At 37.0% G+C, this 20,024-nt stretch overlaps 1 protein-coding gene across 5 annotated transcripts in view; it reads left to right on the top strand.

The window, feature by feature from the left end:
- The first annotated feature begins 1,172 nt into the window (after positions 1–1,172).
- The window catches only part of atp13a3 (ATPase 13A3), a 45,034-nt gene continuing 26,182 nt past the window's right edge, over positions 1,173–20,024 (top strand). Inside the window, exons 1-6 of one of the 5 annotated variants that reach the window (XM_079596553.1) lie at positions 1,173–1,344; positions 11,102–11,187; positions 18,060–18,147; positions 18,234–18,407; positions 19,272–19,448; positions 19,554–19,624. In XM_079596553.1, coding sequence (XP_079452679.1) covers positions 18,097–18,147; positions 18,234–18,407; positions 19,272–19,448; positions 19,554–19,624 — 473 coding nt within the window. In that variant the 5' untranslated portion in view covers positions 1,173–1,344; positions 11,102–11,187; positions 18,060–18,096. Of the gene's footprint in view, positions 1,345–1,384; positions 1,448–11,101; positions 11,188–18,059; positions 18,148–18,233; positions 18,408–19,271; positions 19,449–19,553; positions 19,625–20,024 lie in introns of those variants that run through there. The other 4 variants (XM_079596555.1, XM_079596557.1, XM_079596556.1 and 1 more) reach the window with 4 other exon arrangements.

Genomic DNA, 20,024 nt, shown 5'->3' with positions numbered 1-20,024 from the left:
GTATGATGTGTTAATGCAGTATAGGATGTATGATAAGATATCTCTCTCTCTCTCTCTCTCTCTCTCTCTCTCTCTCTCTCTCTCTCTCTCTCTCTCTCTCTCTCTCTCTCTCTCTCTCTCTCTCTCTCTCTCAGCACCAATAAGGACAGGCTCAGACAGAGCAGTCACATAGCTATGTGGTGATGTCATATCCTGAATATCACCGCAAACCAGAAATTCTTGAAACATTCACTTTGCTTTCAAATCAACTCTCAAATCAACATTTCATTATATTGAGAAAGAAAAAAATTCACAATGCATCTCCTTATCACATCAGATAATCTTAATATAATAGAAGAGACTGGGGCGGTTTGTCACACGATTTACTTGTATTTGAAATTCAATTTCTGCATAGTGAAATGCCTTTAAGTGTACATTAACATTGAAGTATTAAAAAATTTATATGTACCCCACAAGTATATGTACCCCAAATACCCCTAAATTTAAACAATAAAACAATTATATATATTTTTTAAAGATAATGTATAAAAATATAAAACCATTGTTTAGTCCAATAATATTGTAATTAATACATTGTATAAATGTATAATATTTAAAAAGTGTAATTTATTTATTTAACAACAATACTTTTTAGTAACTTGTCTGGGAATTTGTAATTTTTATTAATATAATTATAATATTTATTAATATTATAATACTTTTACTGTTATGTTTGAATACGATATTAATTATTTAATACAATTAAATATATATAATGGAATTTGTGATTTTTATTAATATAACTATTTTATTTATTAATATTATAATACTTTTACTGTTATGTGTGAATATGATATGAATTATTTAATACAATTAAATATTAATAATGTTTTTCTCACAATATTTTTAGGATAATTCAGCTGCAGCCAACCAAATGGCACATGTTCACAAAGCAAAATCACTATAATCTTCCATCTGTAATAAAAGTCTCACTACAGCTTCGCAGTGCATACTATTTGGTGCATACCAAGGCATTTTTTTATTAATATATGCTTATACTAAATGGAATGTTGCTTCATACACATATATGCCACTTCACTTATCCAACATGTTGAATAATATACGATTCTTTACGATCTCAAGGGGTCTCTGGCCCACCTGACGCAGTTCCACACGGTGACCTCATTTCCTCTGCATCACTTCCTGTACATGCTGAGAGGCAGATCTGTGGATTCTGGCACATTTACACACACTCATCTGCTCTGCTGACAGTGGTATATTCGAGCCGAGCCCCGCGTCTCTTTGTCCGCGATCATAGCGCTCTCATCATGACCCAAAGGTGATCCTCAGTCCCGGTGGTTCTGGGTGAGTGCGATTTAAAACACACACACACACTCATACATACGACCGCGCGCGCGCGCTCACTCGCACACAAACACATGCACGGATCTCTTCATTGATGTGTCAGGTGAAGTCATGGCTGACTGTATTCTTTCTTCCTCGTGTTACTTCGGTCACTTTATGGGTTATATTTGATTATCAAATGATTGGAAATCAACTAGGTCGTGTTTTACAACGTTGTAGTGATGAATACTGGTTTATATGGATCCGATTAGTCCGTAAGTAACACTGTTGTGATCTGTAGTAAATGTGTCCTTTGAATTTGACTAACGTTTCGTTAAAGGGGATTCATCTAGCGGCATGATTTAAAGGGATAGTTCACCGAAAAAGGAATCACCAATTATTTACTCCGATATGTTCTTCTAAATGTGTATGCCATTGTTTCTTTAAATGGACATAAACTGAGATGTTTGGCAGAATGTGAGGTAACGTTACTGGCAGCCTCAGGCACCATTTACTTTAATAGCATCGTTTTGCCGAACAGTACAATGGAAGTGAATGGGGACTAAAATGGCATTCTGACATCCTCTTTTGTAAGTCATATAAATGAAAGAATTTTCTAATCCTTTTTTTTTTTTTTTGGGTGTAAATTATTTAAGTAATACTATTTATGTTACATTTGAGCTTCATGAAACAGAGCAGTAGAAATTTTGTGCTGGCTCAGTTGGTTTGGCAGTTTCTTATGATGAGCTATTTGGAAATCTATTGAGCACCAAATCAGCTTGTTTTCTGAAAGATCATGTGACTGGAGTAATGGAGTAATGACTGGTGAAAATTAAGCTTTGACATCACATGTTTAAAGGTCATTTAAAAAAAATGAAAATATAAAAGTGATTTTAAATAATATTTAACAATTACTGTTTTATTTTATTAATTAAATTTTATTAATTAAATAAGTGCAGCATTGCTGAGTATATGAGACTTATTTAAAAAAAAATAAAAAATCTTACCAACCCCAGACTTTTGAACAGTAGTGTTTGTATATTAATGTTCCGGTCCTTTGTTTTCTTGAGGTGCGCTGTTGATGTTTCTGCCTAGTTGATGTTTGGCATTTTCATTTTAATCATTGTAAGTTTTAACTTTGACATTTGTAGTTTTTGTACCTTGGTTCAAAGGGCAGTTGTGTCATCACTTGCCTTGTTTTACATAATTTACCGAAGGCTTCTTAGGATTTCTTGATTAACTAACTTAAATTTTGGCCCTTTCTATATCTTCAGTTATTAAGCTCTGTTTCGGGTGATCTTCGGGTGTTCAGCTGAGATGCATTGCAAATTACACCTGGTATTAACATACTTTTCAACACGAGGGTTTTTCCTGCATTGAAAATATTTTAGCGGCCACCAAGAAATAATCTTTGTCCCACCAACAATTTATTGGATCATTTAATGTGACGGTACCTGCTGTTCTGCAGTACCGGTACCTGCTGATAGTTGGCTGCTTTAAAACGCTCCGTGTTTTCAATGGCATCCTCTGTAAAAAGCTGCATAAATCTCCTAGATTACTTATCATTTTCCACAGATCATGTTTTCTGGTGTTTTGTCTACTGACATTTCTTAGAAAGATGCTTTTGCAGTGTTTCGTCAGCAGAACAATCCAAAAGCTCATTAAATTACAGTCCAACCCACAAGAGATGTATGTCGATGTCACTATGCTGCTGTGAATAAGGTCTGTAGACGGAAAAAAATAATCTGATACTTTATGGTGAATTATCTGTGCATCAAGTCTATAAGCGTAAATGCAAAATAATAGACCTGCCACTTTTTCTATTTAATGAGTAAAGTAACTTTTCAAGTCAGTCACTCAGTGACTCTTACATTTTAAATTGACAGATTTGTAAAATATAAAATAGTTCTAATTTAACTTGTTCTAAGTTCTGTTAATACCTTTATTCAGCAAGCGTACATTAAAATATTCAAGACATTGTCACTAAATATTTCTTTTTCAAATAAATACTGATCTTTTGAACTTTCTATTCATCAAAGAATCCTGGGAAAAAATCACTGTTTCCACAAAAAAAAAAAAGCAGCACAAACTGTTTTCAACATTGATGATGATGATAAATGTTTCTTGAGCAGCAAATCAGCATATTAGAATGATTTAGAAGGTCTTTATAAGGTCCCATTAGTTAGTTAACATTAATGTGCTAACTAACAATGAACAATACATTTGTTACTGTACACTGTAAAAAAAAAATATGATGACACCATTTGTTTTTACATTGCTTTTACTCATCAAAATAACTTAAACTTTTTTTAAGTTGTACAAGATTCAACTAATTTAAGTCAGTTTAATGTTACTTAAGTTGGAATGACTTAAACATCCAAGTTGATTGTACTTATTTTAAGGCAGCAACTTTTTTTAAAAGCATTTTTATTACGGTAATCCTTGTTAATGTTATTTAATTAAAATACAACCCGTTGTTAGTTCATGTTAGCTCAGGTCCATTAAATTAACAGATACAACTTATATTAATAATGTATTAGTACAGTTTGAAATTAACATTGACTAAGATTAATATCTGCTTTAGAAGTAGTGCCCAATTTTTGTTTGTCAACTAATGCAGTTAACAAATGAAACCTTTTGTAAAGTGTTACCAACAACTTTAAACGACCATAAACCTTTGAATGGTAGTTTTGGAGATAAAAATGTGTCGCTGCTTGTGTTATTTAAAGTTAGTTTGATAAATATCATCATTTGCTTTGCCAGAGAATTTGTCAAACAGGATAAAAAGTTTTTGCAGAGGTCAAGTGTTGGGTCAGACATTGATGTATGTAGTTGAGATGAGGATTATAAGGGTCAGGAGGGTTCACAACAGCTCTTAAACATTGCAACACTTTTGTGGAGTGTAAATATTATGATTTTCATGGCTCAAAGAAGCAATTTACTTTGGTGAATCTTCAGCATAGAGATACAATTAGTGTAGAACTGAAAATGGATCACCGATATATCTTTGACCTGGACTAACTGGAATTTACAACTTTGTCTGTGCGGTTTCGCTCTCATGTACCGAAGTGCTTTGAGGCGATGCCGAGATTACTCACAGAATACTTTTAGCAGACGTGCTCTAAGACAACAGCGTATGACAGAAAGTCTGCCAGTGTTGAATCAGAGGCGACGTGTGACATATCGTGACATGGTGCAAGTCTCTTGTGCAGCTTTCCGAGTGTTTGCTTTCCGAATCCTCGACGGCGGTGGAATGGACACGATCTTTCCAGCCGTCCGTACGCGGTTTACCTACGGCAAGTCCCAGAAAACCCACTCTGTTCATGGGAGGCGCGATAAAAGACACTGGATTAAAATAGTAACTAATGTAGAATTTGGGACCAAAGTGTGAAGTTACCAAAAACCACAGCTTACACCAAAAGAGTCTTCATGAGAAACTATAGATGTTTTTAGCCAGTAAGCAGTTTGACGACTTCTTCAAAATGGAAAACTTTATTTATTTTTATTTAATTAGAAAAGTTATTTTGAATTGTGATAATATTTCACAATGTTTCTTTTTTTAAATCAAATAAATGTTTCTCAGATGTGACTGTTGCTTAAGGTTTGATAATAATATTATTATATAATAGTTTGATTAATACTTTTACTAATAATAATTTGAATGCCATTAAAGGAAAATGGATTAAAATAGTAACTAATGTAGAATTTGGGATCAAAGTGTGAACAAATTTTTTATTAATATTTTTTTTTTTATATACTTTATTTAATTTTTAAATTCATAATGAATCAAATTTCATTCAAAGACCTCGTTTAGCCTCATTATACTTAAGGATTGATAAAGGTCGTGTACCGCACATAAAACCTAAAGAAAGGAACACACTTTTATGAAGGGTAATTTACTCTAGGCTGCACTTTGAAACTGGCATATCAAATCATAATGTAATCTCTTGATGGTCTACTCTACAGGTTTTTCTTTCCCAAGCGGCATCGACATTGAGAGTTGCTAATCCAAGACCATGTGTTCCCCTTTTCCGTTTGATCTAGGGATGCACCGATGTGAATATTGTGGCCGATACCGATAACCGATATTAATATTGCTGTTATGGCCGATACCGATATTTACCGATGTCGATATCTCTGTATAGAAAACACATTTTTATGATAATCAAATAAAGAGCTATTTTTTTTTTTTTTTACTTTTGTAATTTATTTTCAGAAATTTCTGATATTGGGCACCTTTACCTGTGTGTACCAATATCAGTCATTAATAATTTGTATGTCCACTCTAGCCGCGACGCGACTGCGAGTTGCATACAAATCAATCAAAACCCAGAGCCAATCAGAACGGCGTGTGGGCAGGCTGTCGCGTCAAGTGCACAGCACCAGAGAGTAATCTTGACGGCAATCGCAAGAAAATGGATAAGTAGCTACATAATCAAATTCACAAATATTACACCATTTAAACAGTATTCAAATACATAGGCTACTGAGTTACTTAAACAATCTTTGTCAAATAATACATTTGTTTCTTCAGTTTGAACGTTCTTGTTTCCATTTGTTTAATTTCAAGATCTGAGGTGAATTATCCATTGTTGCTTTTACAGCTACAAAGCTGGAGCACTAAATGATATTCAAAGTCACATTACACGCTTTTAACATTAAATAAAGCACATAAACAGTGCCTGAGATTATCATTGCCACACGTTGTGTTTGTTGTTCCAGGGCGACGTCGCAGAAAAATAGAAACAGTTTCTAAAATAGAATCGTCGCGTGTCGCCGTCGCGGCTGGTTAGGACATAAAGCTCTGATTAACATTGAAAATATACCTTTTATCGCGTGTCGCGGCATCGCGTGTAGTTAGGACACGGTGTAATGACTAGTTCGCGCGCCCACAATGAAGTGCGCGTGCCTACACACAAACCCGGGTTCAAACCTCGCCCCGTCCAGCACGGGAGATATAACAAATGTTGATCGTGTGCCCACCATAAAGTACGCACGACTACACATAAAAACTGTTCCCACAGTATCAGTTATTCCCCTCGCTCTGACGAGACGTGATAAAGGGTGCACCCTCTGTAAAGCGCGCGCCCCTACACACCAGCGCTGTTCACAGCTGAAATGCGCTCGTGCAAAAACAAACATCCCCGCCCCCACACGCACGTCAAATACATAGGAATGATAATCGGCCTGTTCACATCGGCCATATTTTGACATCGGAACGATACCGATGTGTAAAACAATGACCATATCGGCCGATATTATATCGGCGGCCGATATATCGTGCATCCCTAGTTTGATCTTTTGCCTTTTTTTGCCCACCACCATTTTTTTTTTCTTCAAGACCGCTTCTTTCTCAATTGACACCTCCTCCATACTCAGTCTCTTTTTCCCTCCCGTCTTGCCATCATCTTCAGCTATAAGTCAACCGTAGTACGATAAAGACTGATATCTTGCATGAAAGGTTCACGGAATGAGTTTTGATTGCAAAGTTTTAATGGATGTATCGCCTATAGGCTCTTAACTGGATAATTGCTAAAGGAGAAGATAACAAACTTTTCTGGTAGGCTATGCTTGGGTTTATCTTGCAGTGATATTGGCTGTAAACTGTAAATATCATAACATGAATTAATTTATTCCGGGTTTTTTTCTTGGTTTACACTTTTAGACACTAAACTAGTGTATCAAAATCCGATGCTTTTGTTGAACTGCTCATTTGCACCTTGTTAAACAGGATCACAGCAGTTGGAAAACGATCTGTGAGAATTTCTCATGGGCAAGAGCTTTAAAATGTAAGGAGGATGTCCTTTTTTTCCTCTTTCTTTCACTACTTTGATCATACTTTCTTGACCCGAGTTATTGACCGCAATCGGATTAGAGGATTTTTCTGCGCTGTCCTTGACTGCAGAAGAATCGCTTGAAAAATGCATGAGAAAAGCACACATTTGTTGTTCTCTGAATCCTGAATGATGGCAAGAAATGTGCCCATGAATTAGTGAACCACTTGTCCAGCTAAGAGTCAAGCCGCTTTGCCCTGTTGGTGTTTGAGATTCAAATGTTTTTAGAGTTGACTGAGCTTTTTCAGTAAGCTTATTAGAGGACTTTGAAGCATATTTCCTATTAATTAGGCTACGTTGAATATTAAAGCTAACATTTAATGTACATGTTGAATGAGAAATAAGTAAATTGAGGACCTGAAAGAAATTGAGGAACAAGATTATTCTGTGAAAACCAGATGCCCCTTTTCCAGTATTTTCTGCCCAAAAATACCATAGTAACTATTAAGTTGTTTTTTTTCCAACTTAATAGTATGGGCACTCCATCAATCTTTTAGAATTGTTTTCCCCCAAAAATGTATGACTTTGACAGCTACTGTAATACCAAGTTACCACAATATTTTAAAAATGAGAACGTTTTTTTTTTTTTTTTTTTTTTTTTTGGGTGGAAAGTTGGAAACTTGAAAAAAGTAATATGGGAAAATCAAGTTTATTTGCCTTGGTAAAATTATTTTAAGTACTTTGCAAATACCAAGGAAATTACATTTTATTATGACTTGCTGTAATCAATCATTCAGTACCATGTAGTGCTGTGTTGAAAAAATCGATTCACCAATTCTGAATCGATTTTCATATTAATTTCTAAAGATCGATCCGTAACTCAGAGGATCGATTTAATAACAGGCCTATATTTTCCCCATAAACACACTGAGACATGGCGACCGGCAGCGCTGCTAATGCGGTCTCTCTGAATCCACCATAGACAGTATATAAGACTTGTTGACCAGAAATGAGGAAAGAGCCGTTCACATAGCGCGTTTTTTGCGCGTGCAAATTCGTTTTCCAGCCGCGCCTCTGTTCATGGTTGCATAGCAACGACAGACGCAACGGGAAAGCACGCGCTTGTGGAAAGGAGAAAGCGGTGCAAACTGCGCTCTCCATGATGATGAGGAAGTATCATCAAAAAAATGTATTGATTTCTAGCCCTTGCATTAGCTTTACTACTAGATATATTCATTGAGATGAGAAATAAAAAGCCGCCCTGTACAGCGATGATCAGCTGTTCGGCCGAGCTTTCCATGTTGTTACGGAAAGGCTGCTGTTTTTTTCACATGACCTGTTGAGATGCATTGAAGTGCTTCTCACTGAATTTGCACGCGTATAAAACGCGATATGTGAACGGCCCCTAAAGTGGTATCGTGTGCGGTTGTATCTAGTTTAAAAAGCCTTTTAAATATGAACGCAGTTTTGGATTACATAAAAGGACAGTCAAGTCAAATAAAACACGTTTTATCTCCTGTTTAGTTGGTAACACTACATTAAGATACCATTCATTAATATTACTTAATGCCTTATCTAACATCAACACATTGAGTGAACAATATATTTTTACAACATTAATGTATGTTTGTGAATGTTATTTAATGCAAACACTTGATTGTTCATGAACAGTTAAAACTTTTGAAAATTTTATATTTTAAGAATATAAGATCGGATCGAATCGAATCGAATCGAATAATGATAATCGATTCAAGATCTTGAGAATCGGAATCAAATCGATTCTTGAAATTTGAATCGATACCCAGCACTAGTACCATGATATATACTGTATATAGGCTTATATTTAGTGTCATCGCTTTACTATGGTACTGCCACAGTATCTCAGGGTTTTTATATCAAAAGTTATCTTTTATTGGTTGTTTTGGTTCAAAGTCCAAAATTGACACATCCACAAAACAAAAGCAATCTTACATTTTAAAGATTCATGCCACAGTATATTTTTAGTGTCATCGCTTTACTGTGGTTCTGCCACAGTACCTGTGGGTTTTTAAATCATATTTTTGTATATTTAGTGTCATCGCTTTACTATGGTTATATATATTTTTAAGGGTTGTTTTGGTTCAAGGTCCAAAATTGACATCTGTCATCCACAAAGCTCTATCTCAATAATCTTATTATAAAATAATGTCCGTTATGGTGTGTTTTTGTATGTAGATAGGCTGATGAGAAAAGTTAAAGATTATGATTGTGTTTTGTTGGACTTTGTGAGAAACTTGTGAAATCAATACTGTGTTCTCGTGGATCAAATCAACTTACCAGCTCGTTTTTTTAAGTCTGCTTTGAATTTGTGTTTGTCTGTACGCTTAATGTTGTGTGTTCATGCAACTTAAAAAAATTTTCCTCACCATTATCTAATTTTCCCCTGCTCTTATCTTTATGACATTAGAATAAATCATGCAACAAAACACGCCTTTATTGTGACACATTAACCCAGCGGTTAACTCCATTGTTGAAGGCCATCTAATTATTAAACCCTTACTGTCTATCTTGCTTCTTATCAGCGAATATGCCATGAGAGATTTCCGTCATTGTTTGAAAGAATTTCTCCTAAACTTTTGAACACTGTGATACTGGAGTCATGCTGTCCTAAAGAGGAGTAGAGTTAAGGTCAAAGCGATGGTGACCCAATGCAGCGGGAAACAAAACAGGCTGAGATTTAAGAAAGAATGAAGAGAGCGCATTAAACTCAAAACTTGACAGCAACTCAATACTTTTTCCTCTGGAGGCTTCCATGAATTATCGTGAGGGCCGTCAGTAGGTCATTGCATATTGTTAGCCGTTGTCTTCGACTGGGTTTTCTCTTCTGGAAAGCGGCGGACTGCTGAAACGGCTTGTTTTGATGTACGCCCCAGAGAGCGTTCTTGTGAAACTGGCTGTAAATGGAGCTACCTGCAGAATACTGACTCAGCGAATACAGCTCTCTGAAAATCAATAAGGATATCAGACAGCTGAAGAAATCCAGGCGTACAGAATGAACTTGTCAGACAGGCTTTGTGAAATCTAGCTGTCAGACTACATTTCTTAACTGAGCCATTCTGTATGATGTGCTGTTTGTTTTCAAATCACTTTCACTGTTGAGGCAAAGACAGGTTTTTTTTTTTTTTTGGTAGCGCATTGAGGGATTTATTCGGTAAATGTGTTTCCATCATAGTTTGTGCATGTCGTCTTATTGAAAAAAAAGTATCCCTCTCAAAATATGCGCATCTTGTCATTTCCATCCATTTAAAAAAACAAAATGCAATTACCCAAAATGCGCATAAAAAAGGTGGATGGAAACATGGCTATTGGCCCAATTTTGATTTGAGTAATTTCGCCCTCCATAATTTGCGTCCAGACTAAAGAAATAAATGAATAAATATAAATATATATATATATATATATATAATAACATTTGTGCTCCGAATTAATAAATGACTAAATATTGATTAGTTATAGTAAGTTATGCGAAAGGCTATCCAACCAATCAGGTGAAGTGTAGCAGTGGAGCTCCAACCCCCTCAGCACAGGATGGCATGGTAACCTCTCTGAGCTTTATTTTATTCGGTCTTTGTGCAAATATAGATTTAGATGTTTTGAATAACGCACTCATGATATAAATTTCCTGTGGGCTTTATGCTGCGCTGTCGGCTGTGTTGTGACTTATTTATATTTTAAGTTCTCAGTTTACCAGCCAGACACTGTTTGTTTTATTAATGTACAGAGCTCTTTTTTATGTCATTTCTTCAGTGTCTGTGTTTCCACATTTAAATCCAAGAAACCGCTTTTGAAATGCTGTTCACTTTAATGTTTTCTCTCACTGCGGGCTGCTTATAAAGACTCTAAGTCTTTGAAAATGTTCTTCACATGTCTCATTTGAGAGAGCTGCAGAACGCTTCCATTTAAAAGACTGAAGGCTGTGTGATTCATGGACTTTAATTAAGATTTCCTCTTTTGTTTCCTCTCAGGAGTCCACGTCTGCGAGAGCGTACAAAAGAGAGGCCTCTTTATAGGTGAAAGGATTGCCCAGGGCCACAGCGCTCAGAATCTGAAGGTAAGGGAATGTGGATCATTCAAAAATCATCACACAAAATCATTTAGCTTTATTCAGTTCCTTTACACCTTGTCCTAAGCTGATGCGATAAGATTCAAGCACACCCGAAGCGACTACAAGACATAACACAATCAATCAAAAATCACACCCAATCAGAAGTGTGTGTGGGCGGAGCCTCTCTGCAATCGCACTGCACTCGTAACGAAACGGATTAGCACATAATCAAAATCATAAATATTACACAATTTTATTATTATTAAAACTACATACTGAGTGACTGGAACAATCTTTGTTTCTTTCCTAATTTATTTGGCGAGTTATTCATTGTCGCTTTCAGCATGGCTATAAAGGTCACACAAACTCACATTAGATGCTTTTAACATTAAATAAAGCACATAAATAGTACCTGAGGTTATTATTGTCATATGTTGTTGTTCCAACCATGACGTTGCAGAAATCGAAACCATTTCTAAAATAGAATCGTTGGATATCGCCAGCGCAGCTGGTTAGGACAAAAACTCTGATTTATCATTGGAAAGATATATTTTATTGCGTGTAACAATGTCATATTGCGTTTGGTTAGGACATGGTGTTAGAAAGAATTCACCTTCCTTTGATTACTTTTCTGCTACTCTTTTCCTATAGGCTACAACAAAAGCAATATGATAGTAACCAGGAGCTGTCATGGTCCAAAAAAGACAAAAGCGGCCCTTAGAAGTATTATTGTGTATTATATTTAAGTCTTCTGAAGCCTTATGGTGGCTTTAGGTCAGGATAACAGCTGTCAACAGTCTTAAAGGAATAGTTCACTTCAAAATGAAAATTCTGTCATCATTAACTCAGTCAAGTTGTTCCTAACCTGTATGAATTTTTTTCTTCTGAGATATTTTGAAGAATGTCGGTAACCAGACAGTTGATGGCCCCCATGTAAGTCATTGAAGTGAACTATTTCTTTCATTCCTGCACTGAGTTGTAGAGCTTTGACACAAATTGGAGTAAACCTAGAAATGGGAGTTCATAACTATAAAGATAACTTTAATGATTGCTATATTATTGTCCACACCAGCGCACAATAACAATCTGTTTATTGTATAAGCACGTGCTGCACATTTGTTGTCTGCCACTTTAAATACTCAAGCTCTTTAAAGCAGGATGGATTCTGTGTTTATTGTTCATCAGCTTGAAAAAAAGTGATTTCAATGATATCTGAGCTGTTGTGGTTTTGACTGTGTTAACTATTGGTTTTGATTTATAATAATTTCTAAGACTATCTTTGTCGTTATCATCCTTGGTGTGATCGAACCTTAACATTCAGTGAGTTACAATTTTGAGGTGTAATGGAAACAAAATGACACAATTCAGTGTGTTGGATACAGTCTTTATCAAAGCTACTGAAAGGTACATTGTGTTTTGACTAACAAGTTGCTACATTCTGCTGCATGGTGAGGCTTGTGTGGTTATGTAATTGTTACTGATTTGTATACATTGTGAAAAAAATCTTCCTTCATTTTGTCAAGTAAATTCCATTTTTTAAGTTGATTGAACTATTGAAAGTAGAAAACTTGACGTTGCATAAATTAGTTATTTTTTGGCAATTTATTATGAGAAACTTAAATAGTTAAACCACAAGAACTCACAATGTCAAGTTTGGTGATGAGGATCCAACTATCAGGCTGTAGTAACTCCTTTTCAGTTAGACAAACTAAGAAAGTACTACATTACATCATGTTAATGCTCAGCATAGCTTAAAAACAAGATCACTGAACTTGGACCCACAAGTAAAAACATAATTTTTGAGTTTGTAGAAATATTATATTTGATAAAAGCATAGGCCAATTTTAATTGATGTCAACTCTTTTTTTGATAAGTTGAGTTTACTCAAAAAGTCCTGAAGCTGGTTGCCTTAAGGTTTTTGAGTTTTCTCAACCTCTGATTTTTTTTGTAGTGTATGTAGCGAATATAGATGCGTTATTTATTGTAATCTGCTGATAGTAGAGCTTTGTTTATTGCTCAATATTGAATATACAGTAGTGTGCAAAAGTCTTAGGCATGCTTGTATTTTCACCCCCAAAAAATGGTTTTAAGCCAGTTATGTGTCTCTGTTGTTGTAGTGTTTAAGTAGGAAATATCAGTTTACATTTTCAAACATTCATTCTGCTATTAATTTTAATAATCCAGTGAAATTTTTGTATGCAGCCAGTGCTCCACACAGAGATCTGATCTCACCATCATTGCGTCCATCTTTGACTATAAAAAACTGAGACAGACTAAATCCAGTAGAACTGTGGCAACGTCTCCCAAGACGTCTTCCTCACTTACTCCAGCTCTGCTCTTGGTTTTAAGATAATCGTTTTGCTGTCTAATTAATCTTGGGTTTGTGACTGAAAGATTGTCTGGAAAAAAGTGTCTGCTAAATAACTGCTTGTGTACTTTCATGACACATTGACGTGGGTTGAGTAAATAAATAGGCCTGTCAGGTTTATGATTGCGGTGTTTCCTTGTATTCATCGTACAGTCTGCTCGAGAGGAAGGAAGAAAAAAAGTGCCGTATGTTGGATTCACGATTTGCGTCTAAATTGTAGCTAAGAGCAGAATGTGACCACATAGCAGCTGCTCTAGAATGGTAGGAAGGGCTCGGTCCTGAGTTGGGTTTCCCCTTTCCGTGGTGTGTTGTACGGGTGCGGGCGACTGATAAGATCAGGGCCTGTGTCAGAGGGCTGGGAGCAGTGACACCCGTCTGTCTAACGCACACTCACACACACTTTCCCTGTTTTCTACCATGCTGCCCTATTGTTGAGGCGACCACACCAGCATGGCACTGGTTTCCTCCCTGCTGTCCCTTCTAAGCAGGTTCCAAACTTAGTGAGCTGCCGTCTAAAGCCCCCCATACACTCACAGCAAAGTTTTTTTCAAGATACACTAACTGACTTTTGCTCATATTTTTGCCCCAAGTTGCAGTCGAGGCCCTGTTTACACCTGGTATTAAGATGTGTTTCGGGTTGATCGGATCACAAGTAGACGAGGGAAACGCATACCTGTTTACACCAGGTGTTTTAATCCGTCTCTTTTGTTCAATTTCAACCCCTTCTGTCCTGATTTCTTTGAGGGGAGGGTCTATGTAATCCAATGGACAAAATAAGCTTGTGCAATTTACTATATTACATAATGCGCCTAAAGACAATAGAAAAACATATGGAGAGCAGCAGCTTTCGTGACCACTCCGAGCGCGTGTTAGAAATCAGGAATGGTGAGAGAACATTGTGATTTTTGTCTTCAAACCAAACTTGGGTCTTCAGTCATCAAAGTTTAAATCCTGTCTGGTTAGCTCGGAGAAGGTGGTCTTTTGTGACTGTTCGACCACATGAGCGTTTACACTACTAAAGCAATCCGGTCGAATGCGTTTGACTACCTCTGGAATAGAGTGCGGATCGGGCCGACTTTTTCAGTCCGAGCCCGGCCCGCTTCCGACAGAGCAGTAACCGAACCCGACCCGAGCCCGACAGGCATAAAGATATTTATGTTCGAGCCCGACCCGAGCCCGACAGTTAAAATCCCATTTTTTTCTCATACTAATGACAATTGTACGTTTGTTTGTGTGGAAAGCCCGCTTTTATTAAGCAACTGTAGGAAGGCAATCGGAAATGTCAACAGGACAAGCGCATCAGCGCGCGGAGCAACAAGCACTCTTAACACCTGGCGCGCGCACATTATGCACGCGTTTCGTTGTCACGGCTACATAAACAAATGTCCGCACACAGGAAGACGGATGTTATGGTAATATTTTACATGTATTTTAATCACAAAAACGAACGTTTGCATCAAGTGAAAGCATCAGGCACATCGGCTACCTACATAAGCTGTTTTAAATTTAAAATGTTCAATGCCTTATCGCGCTGATGTGACCGAGCCCGACCCGAACCCGAACATCATTTCTAAATATCTGTCCGAACCCGGCCCGGCCCGTCGGGTACCGGCGTGTCCCGTCGGGTTCGGGTCGGGTATCCATCCTCTACTCTGGAAGTGGTAAAAAGTGGACAAGCACAAAACGTATTAGACCCCGTTTACACCTGTGCACTTGTAATCCGATCGACCAAAACAAACCTTAATACCTGGTGTAAACAGGGCCCTAGATGATAGCGATATCGTAGTGTATGATGCGTCGCTGCTGAAACCGAAGCTGTCCTTTTATCTACCAGTGTTCCAATACAAAAGTAAATGAACAGAACACGCGTAACAAATTAGCCTCAATATTTGACTCATCAGTACAGATAAAACAACTGCACCACTGACCTCTAACTTCCGTTGTAATCTGTACGCCCACACACACTGCGTCTACCCAACCAAGACCGCATCCGAATGCGCTTTCCGTTGTGACTCAGTACAATTCGTTACAATAACTACTGCGGTCATCTCCTGCAAATCTATGCTTGTTTCATATGTCGTGCGTTTTCTAGCAATGAGGTGCGTTTTTTTCTGTGTGAGTTTGTTGTGTTCGGAACGATTTAAGTCTTGGAGTGTATTATCCTCAGTGTATGATGCCCAGTTTTTCTCTAACCAAAGTCAGCAAGTGTATGATGCCTAGCGTTTTAAAATCTGTTCAGATTTCAGCCTTCAGGGGTAAAAAAAATTATTTTGAAATTTTAAACTTTGAAACTTGTCAGCAGAATAGTGTTAGCGAGCATCCCGACACCGCCCGTGCTGCAGAAAGTGGCGTTTAGAAGAATATGTAAATATGAGCTGCAGATAAGAAAGCATCTGATCATTTGTTTAAGTCTGACATCGCACGCCACCACTTCCGGGTCTAAACGCTCTTATCAGATGTTAATAGAAAACGGCAAACTGTACTACAATGCACACACATTGTGATGTAATACTACTGAAAAATCCTAACCTTTATCTCCGCACTGAAATCCCTGATGGCCAGTCAGTTTTTTAAAGCTCAGCTTAAATGTGTGAAACAAGTAGAGGCTTGGACCCGGAAACAGTATTCCATATGTCATGACAAACGGATAGCAATGTGCAAGTCATGATTATTTATATACCATTTTATACGATATATTCTCAGTGTCGCTTTCAATTAGAATTACTACTTCAGTTTCTATAAAGCGGCTCTCCAGTGTGTTCGTTTTATATGACTTCGACGGACACATTGGAGGATACATGTTCTTAATTCAAAATAATGCCACAATGCATCTTAAATAATTTTAAATTTTAATTTTAGGGTGAAATACTTGGACATGTTCTTGACAAGCTTTATGGGATTCAACCTTACAAACGATAATGCCGAATAAATATAGTGTAAATGGTAGGTTACGTAATACTTTTATAACATTGCCAACTTTAATTGCCAAGACTTTGTTTGGCTGGTGGTTTGTAGTGAGAATGGCGGATTGGCCAGTTTGTCTGATTATGAGAGCTGGAAAGAGCCTCTTGAATGACTGACACCAGTGTTTTTCCCAACTCCTTCCTCAGCAAACAGCTTCGGTTACACACCCATGCACAAGGACGCTGTACATTCCTGTCACTCTTCAAGACAACTGCGATCTCACAGACATGAAATTCAACCATTAATCTCTTTCATCCTCTGTTTTTTTGTTTTGTTTGAGCACTGAACTTAATCTGCTCCACAGCTTCACTCCACATATAGAAAGTGTTTGCATCCAAGGTCCAAAATGAACGCCCAGTAAGAACCAGTTGAGAATAAAAAAATACTTAGTTTAGTGAGCAAATAAAAGTTCCAGTTGGGTGGTTACATTATTGTGGTTTGATTTTAATTTGTAAGAATAATAGTTTGACCTTTTGTAAGGCCCGGCTAAATCGAACCAATGAGGGCAGTCGATCAGCGGGGAAGGTCTCTGCGTGTTACTGTCTTTTCTCGTGGCAAAGCATTTTTGATTAAACGCAATACATTTTCTCATGCATTAAATGTGAGCGAATGGCTATTCCTTTTAACTCTTTACTGCAAATAATAAAATCAAATGTTTATGATTTATTATGTCAGGTAAATGTATCATGCCAATTTCATAATCCGTTCAAAGATAATCAATACAATAACATCAAATGCTCTGGAATAAAGAGAAGAGATACAAACCCAACATTACATGAATGCTGAGACTCTGGTGACTCTCAGCATTCACAGGCTCACCTGAGGTACAGAATCGCCCAGAGTCCTTTGCTTCCTTCACATTGTTAACAATGGGAATTTACATTCAGAGTTGACATCTTTTGGGGGTAGGAGACCATTTGCCTAGAGACCTTCCTTTGTGTGCCAGTTATCTCTAAACTCTTACAAACCTTATTACTTTTGTTTTACAGTCAAACTGTATAAAGTCTGCTGAAAACATCACAACTTGGATGTCTTTGGAAAAAAAAATCCTCGAGAATATTCACAGGAGTCATGTTTATTATTATTTGTTTTAAATCTATAATTGTGTGACATTATTTAAGGTGCAAACGTAAAAATATGAGGAGGGTTGGTTCTAATGTGAAACTAAGGTGAAAGAAAATGCTTTTAAATATTTAAATAGCAAATTCATCTACCATTGCTAGGCGAAATTACATTTTGGACCCTGTGCCTATAAATCTCATTCCGTTTAGAGGGACATTTTTAATTGTGTTTGATTGTCAAATTGCCGACTGGTTTGACAGCTGTTGTCTGGCTCTCAGACTCTCAGCGTGGTTCTCAGCTGTAGTGCTCAGGATCGTGACTCACAGGAAGTTCTTCTCTGAGTGTTTGTGTTTACGTGCGCACATGATTGTGTGTCATCTGGTTGTCAATACAAAGCAATGGTATAACAGCTGTTGTTGGGCCTCACACAATCCTTACTGCACTACGCACACACTTAGCGTGTGATCTCTGCGTGTGTGTGCAGGAGCGCAGCAGTCATCCAGCCAGGACTGAAGATCAGGATGGAGAAGGAAGACCTGAAGATTGTCAACAGGGGTTTGGAGGATGAGATGGTATATATTCTTTTAGTTTCTTCTTCCTTTTTATGCCTTTTCCCCCCTCTTATATACAGTAGCTCATTGATTTTCTTTCTGTGCAGGAGTTGAGCGGGTATCGGCTGTGCCGATGGAAGCTGGTTCTGGTGGGTTTAGGTGGTCTCTGTACAGGTGGTTTTCTTTTCCTGCTGCTCTATTGGATGCCTGAATGGTGTGTGAAGGCCACCTGCACACGGACCGCTGTCAGAGACGCAGAAGTCGCCCTCTTACGAAGCACTGTATGTCTTAAACCTCTACAAAACTTTACAAAGCCTTACATTATCATGCGTTTTGAATCTGGATTGTATCTGTAAATTCTTAGATATTCTAGATTGCATTGCATGTATACAATACATACTATAAACGTTATAAATATTAAAATATTATTCTATTAATAAGACTGGAATGTCCCTAAAGAAATAAACAATAAATACATAATTATGAATATTAAACCTAGAGACATTATTGACTTATTAATCTTAGTTGATGTGAATTTCAACATTTACTAATACATTATTAAAATCAAAAGTTGTATTGTTTAACATTGATGTGCCTTAAACTAACATGAACAAACAATGAACAGTTTTATTTTTATTTAGCTAATGTTAACAAAGATGAATAAATATTGTAGTAAGTGTATTATTCATTGTTAGTTCATGTTAGTTAATACATTAATGTTAACAAATAAGACCTTATTGTAAAGTGTTACCGCTTTATCTGTGCATGTGCCTTTATGCAGAGGAGTTTATGAATACTGAATATTTCAAATACTTCAACTTGATAGTCTTTAACCTAATTATGAATTACGGAATGCTTCAGACGTCATGTTCTTCAGTGGGAGATAACACTAACTTAACTGAGTCAGTGTAAAAGTGAGCATTGGCAATCAAGTGCATCACTTGTTAAAATGAAACATCATTCACACTTTTTTTTACTAAAATGACCTTGGATTTGCCAAATCCCTATTTTCATTCTTAGGCTTTGAGAAGTTGCCTGTAAATGTGTTTTTTTATGTTCAATAAGATTTACAACTTGTTTTAGTTGCCTATTTGTAATATAAAATGCCATGTGTGTTTGGGTATAATGTGTTTGTTTGTCCATAGGATGAGTTTAAGCGCTGGTTTCGAGCGAGGGTTCGCATAATGTTGGCCCCTGGGAAGAACCCTTACGACAACCTGGCCTCTCAGACCGCCTCCCCTCAGGCCAATGACCACGCCCACAACCCCTCTGACTCCGCCCCTGAGAAAATCACCAGGATTCAAGGGGACCAGCATGTGCAGGTATTACATGCACAGAATCTGTCTTATCCTCCCTTTTTACAAACTAAATGATATAGTTAAGCTTCATTGATGACTGAATAAGTGTCTTTTCTTTTTGTATTACAGATACGTTATTTTACCCTCCACAGCACTAAGTACTTTTGGAACGACACCATACACAACTTTGAAGTATTGAAGTAAGGAAGCATGTCTGATGATAGCTCTTGAATATTTAATGGATAGCTCAGCCAAAAATGAAAACCCATAAGACTTTCGTTCATCATCTGAAACACAAATGATAGTTTTTATTAAATCTGGGAGATTTATCTCCTTCTATTGAAAGTCTATTCAGATGCTTCAATACGTTTATAAAGAGATCGTAATAGAAATCCAAGAGGATCGAGTATTAATCTAAAGCCGCTTTTCCAGACATTGATCAGCAAACAATGTTCACAGAAACTCAAGCACGTTCGCTTGACTTGCGAGAACCAATGAGGTTCATTCTCGTGTTACGCAGCATGTTTAAAGGGGGGGTACAATGGTGTTTCATGTATTCAGAGTTGTTTACAGTGTTAAAGAGATGGATTCTCATGCTAA

This window comes from Phoxinus phoxinus (genome assembly GCF_949152265.1).
Source record: "Phoxinus phoxinus genome assembly, chromosome: 22".
NCBI classification, from domain to species: Eukaryota; Metazoa; Chordata; class Actinopteri; order Cypriniformes; family Leuciscidae; genus Phoxinus; species Phoxinus phoxinus.
Note: the sequence above shows the minus strand (reverse complement) of the source record. Positions and strands in the feature narration are given on the sequence as shown.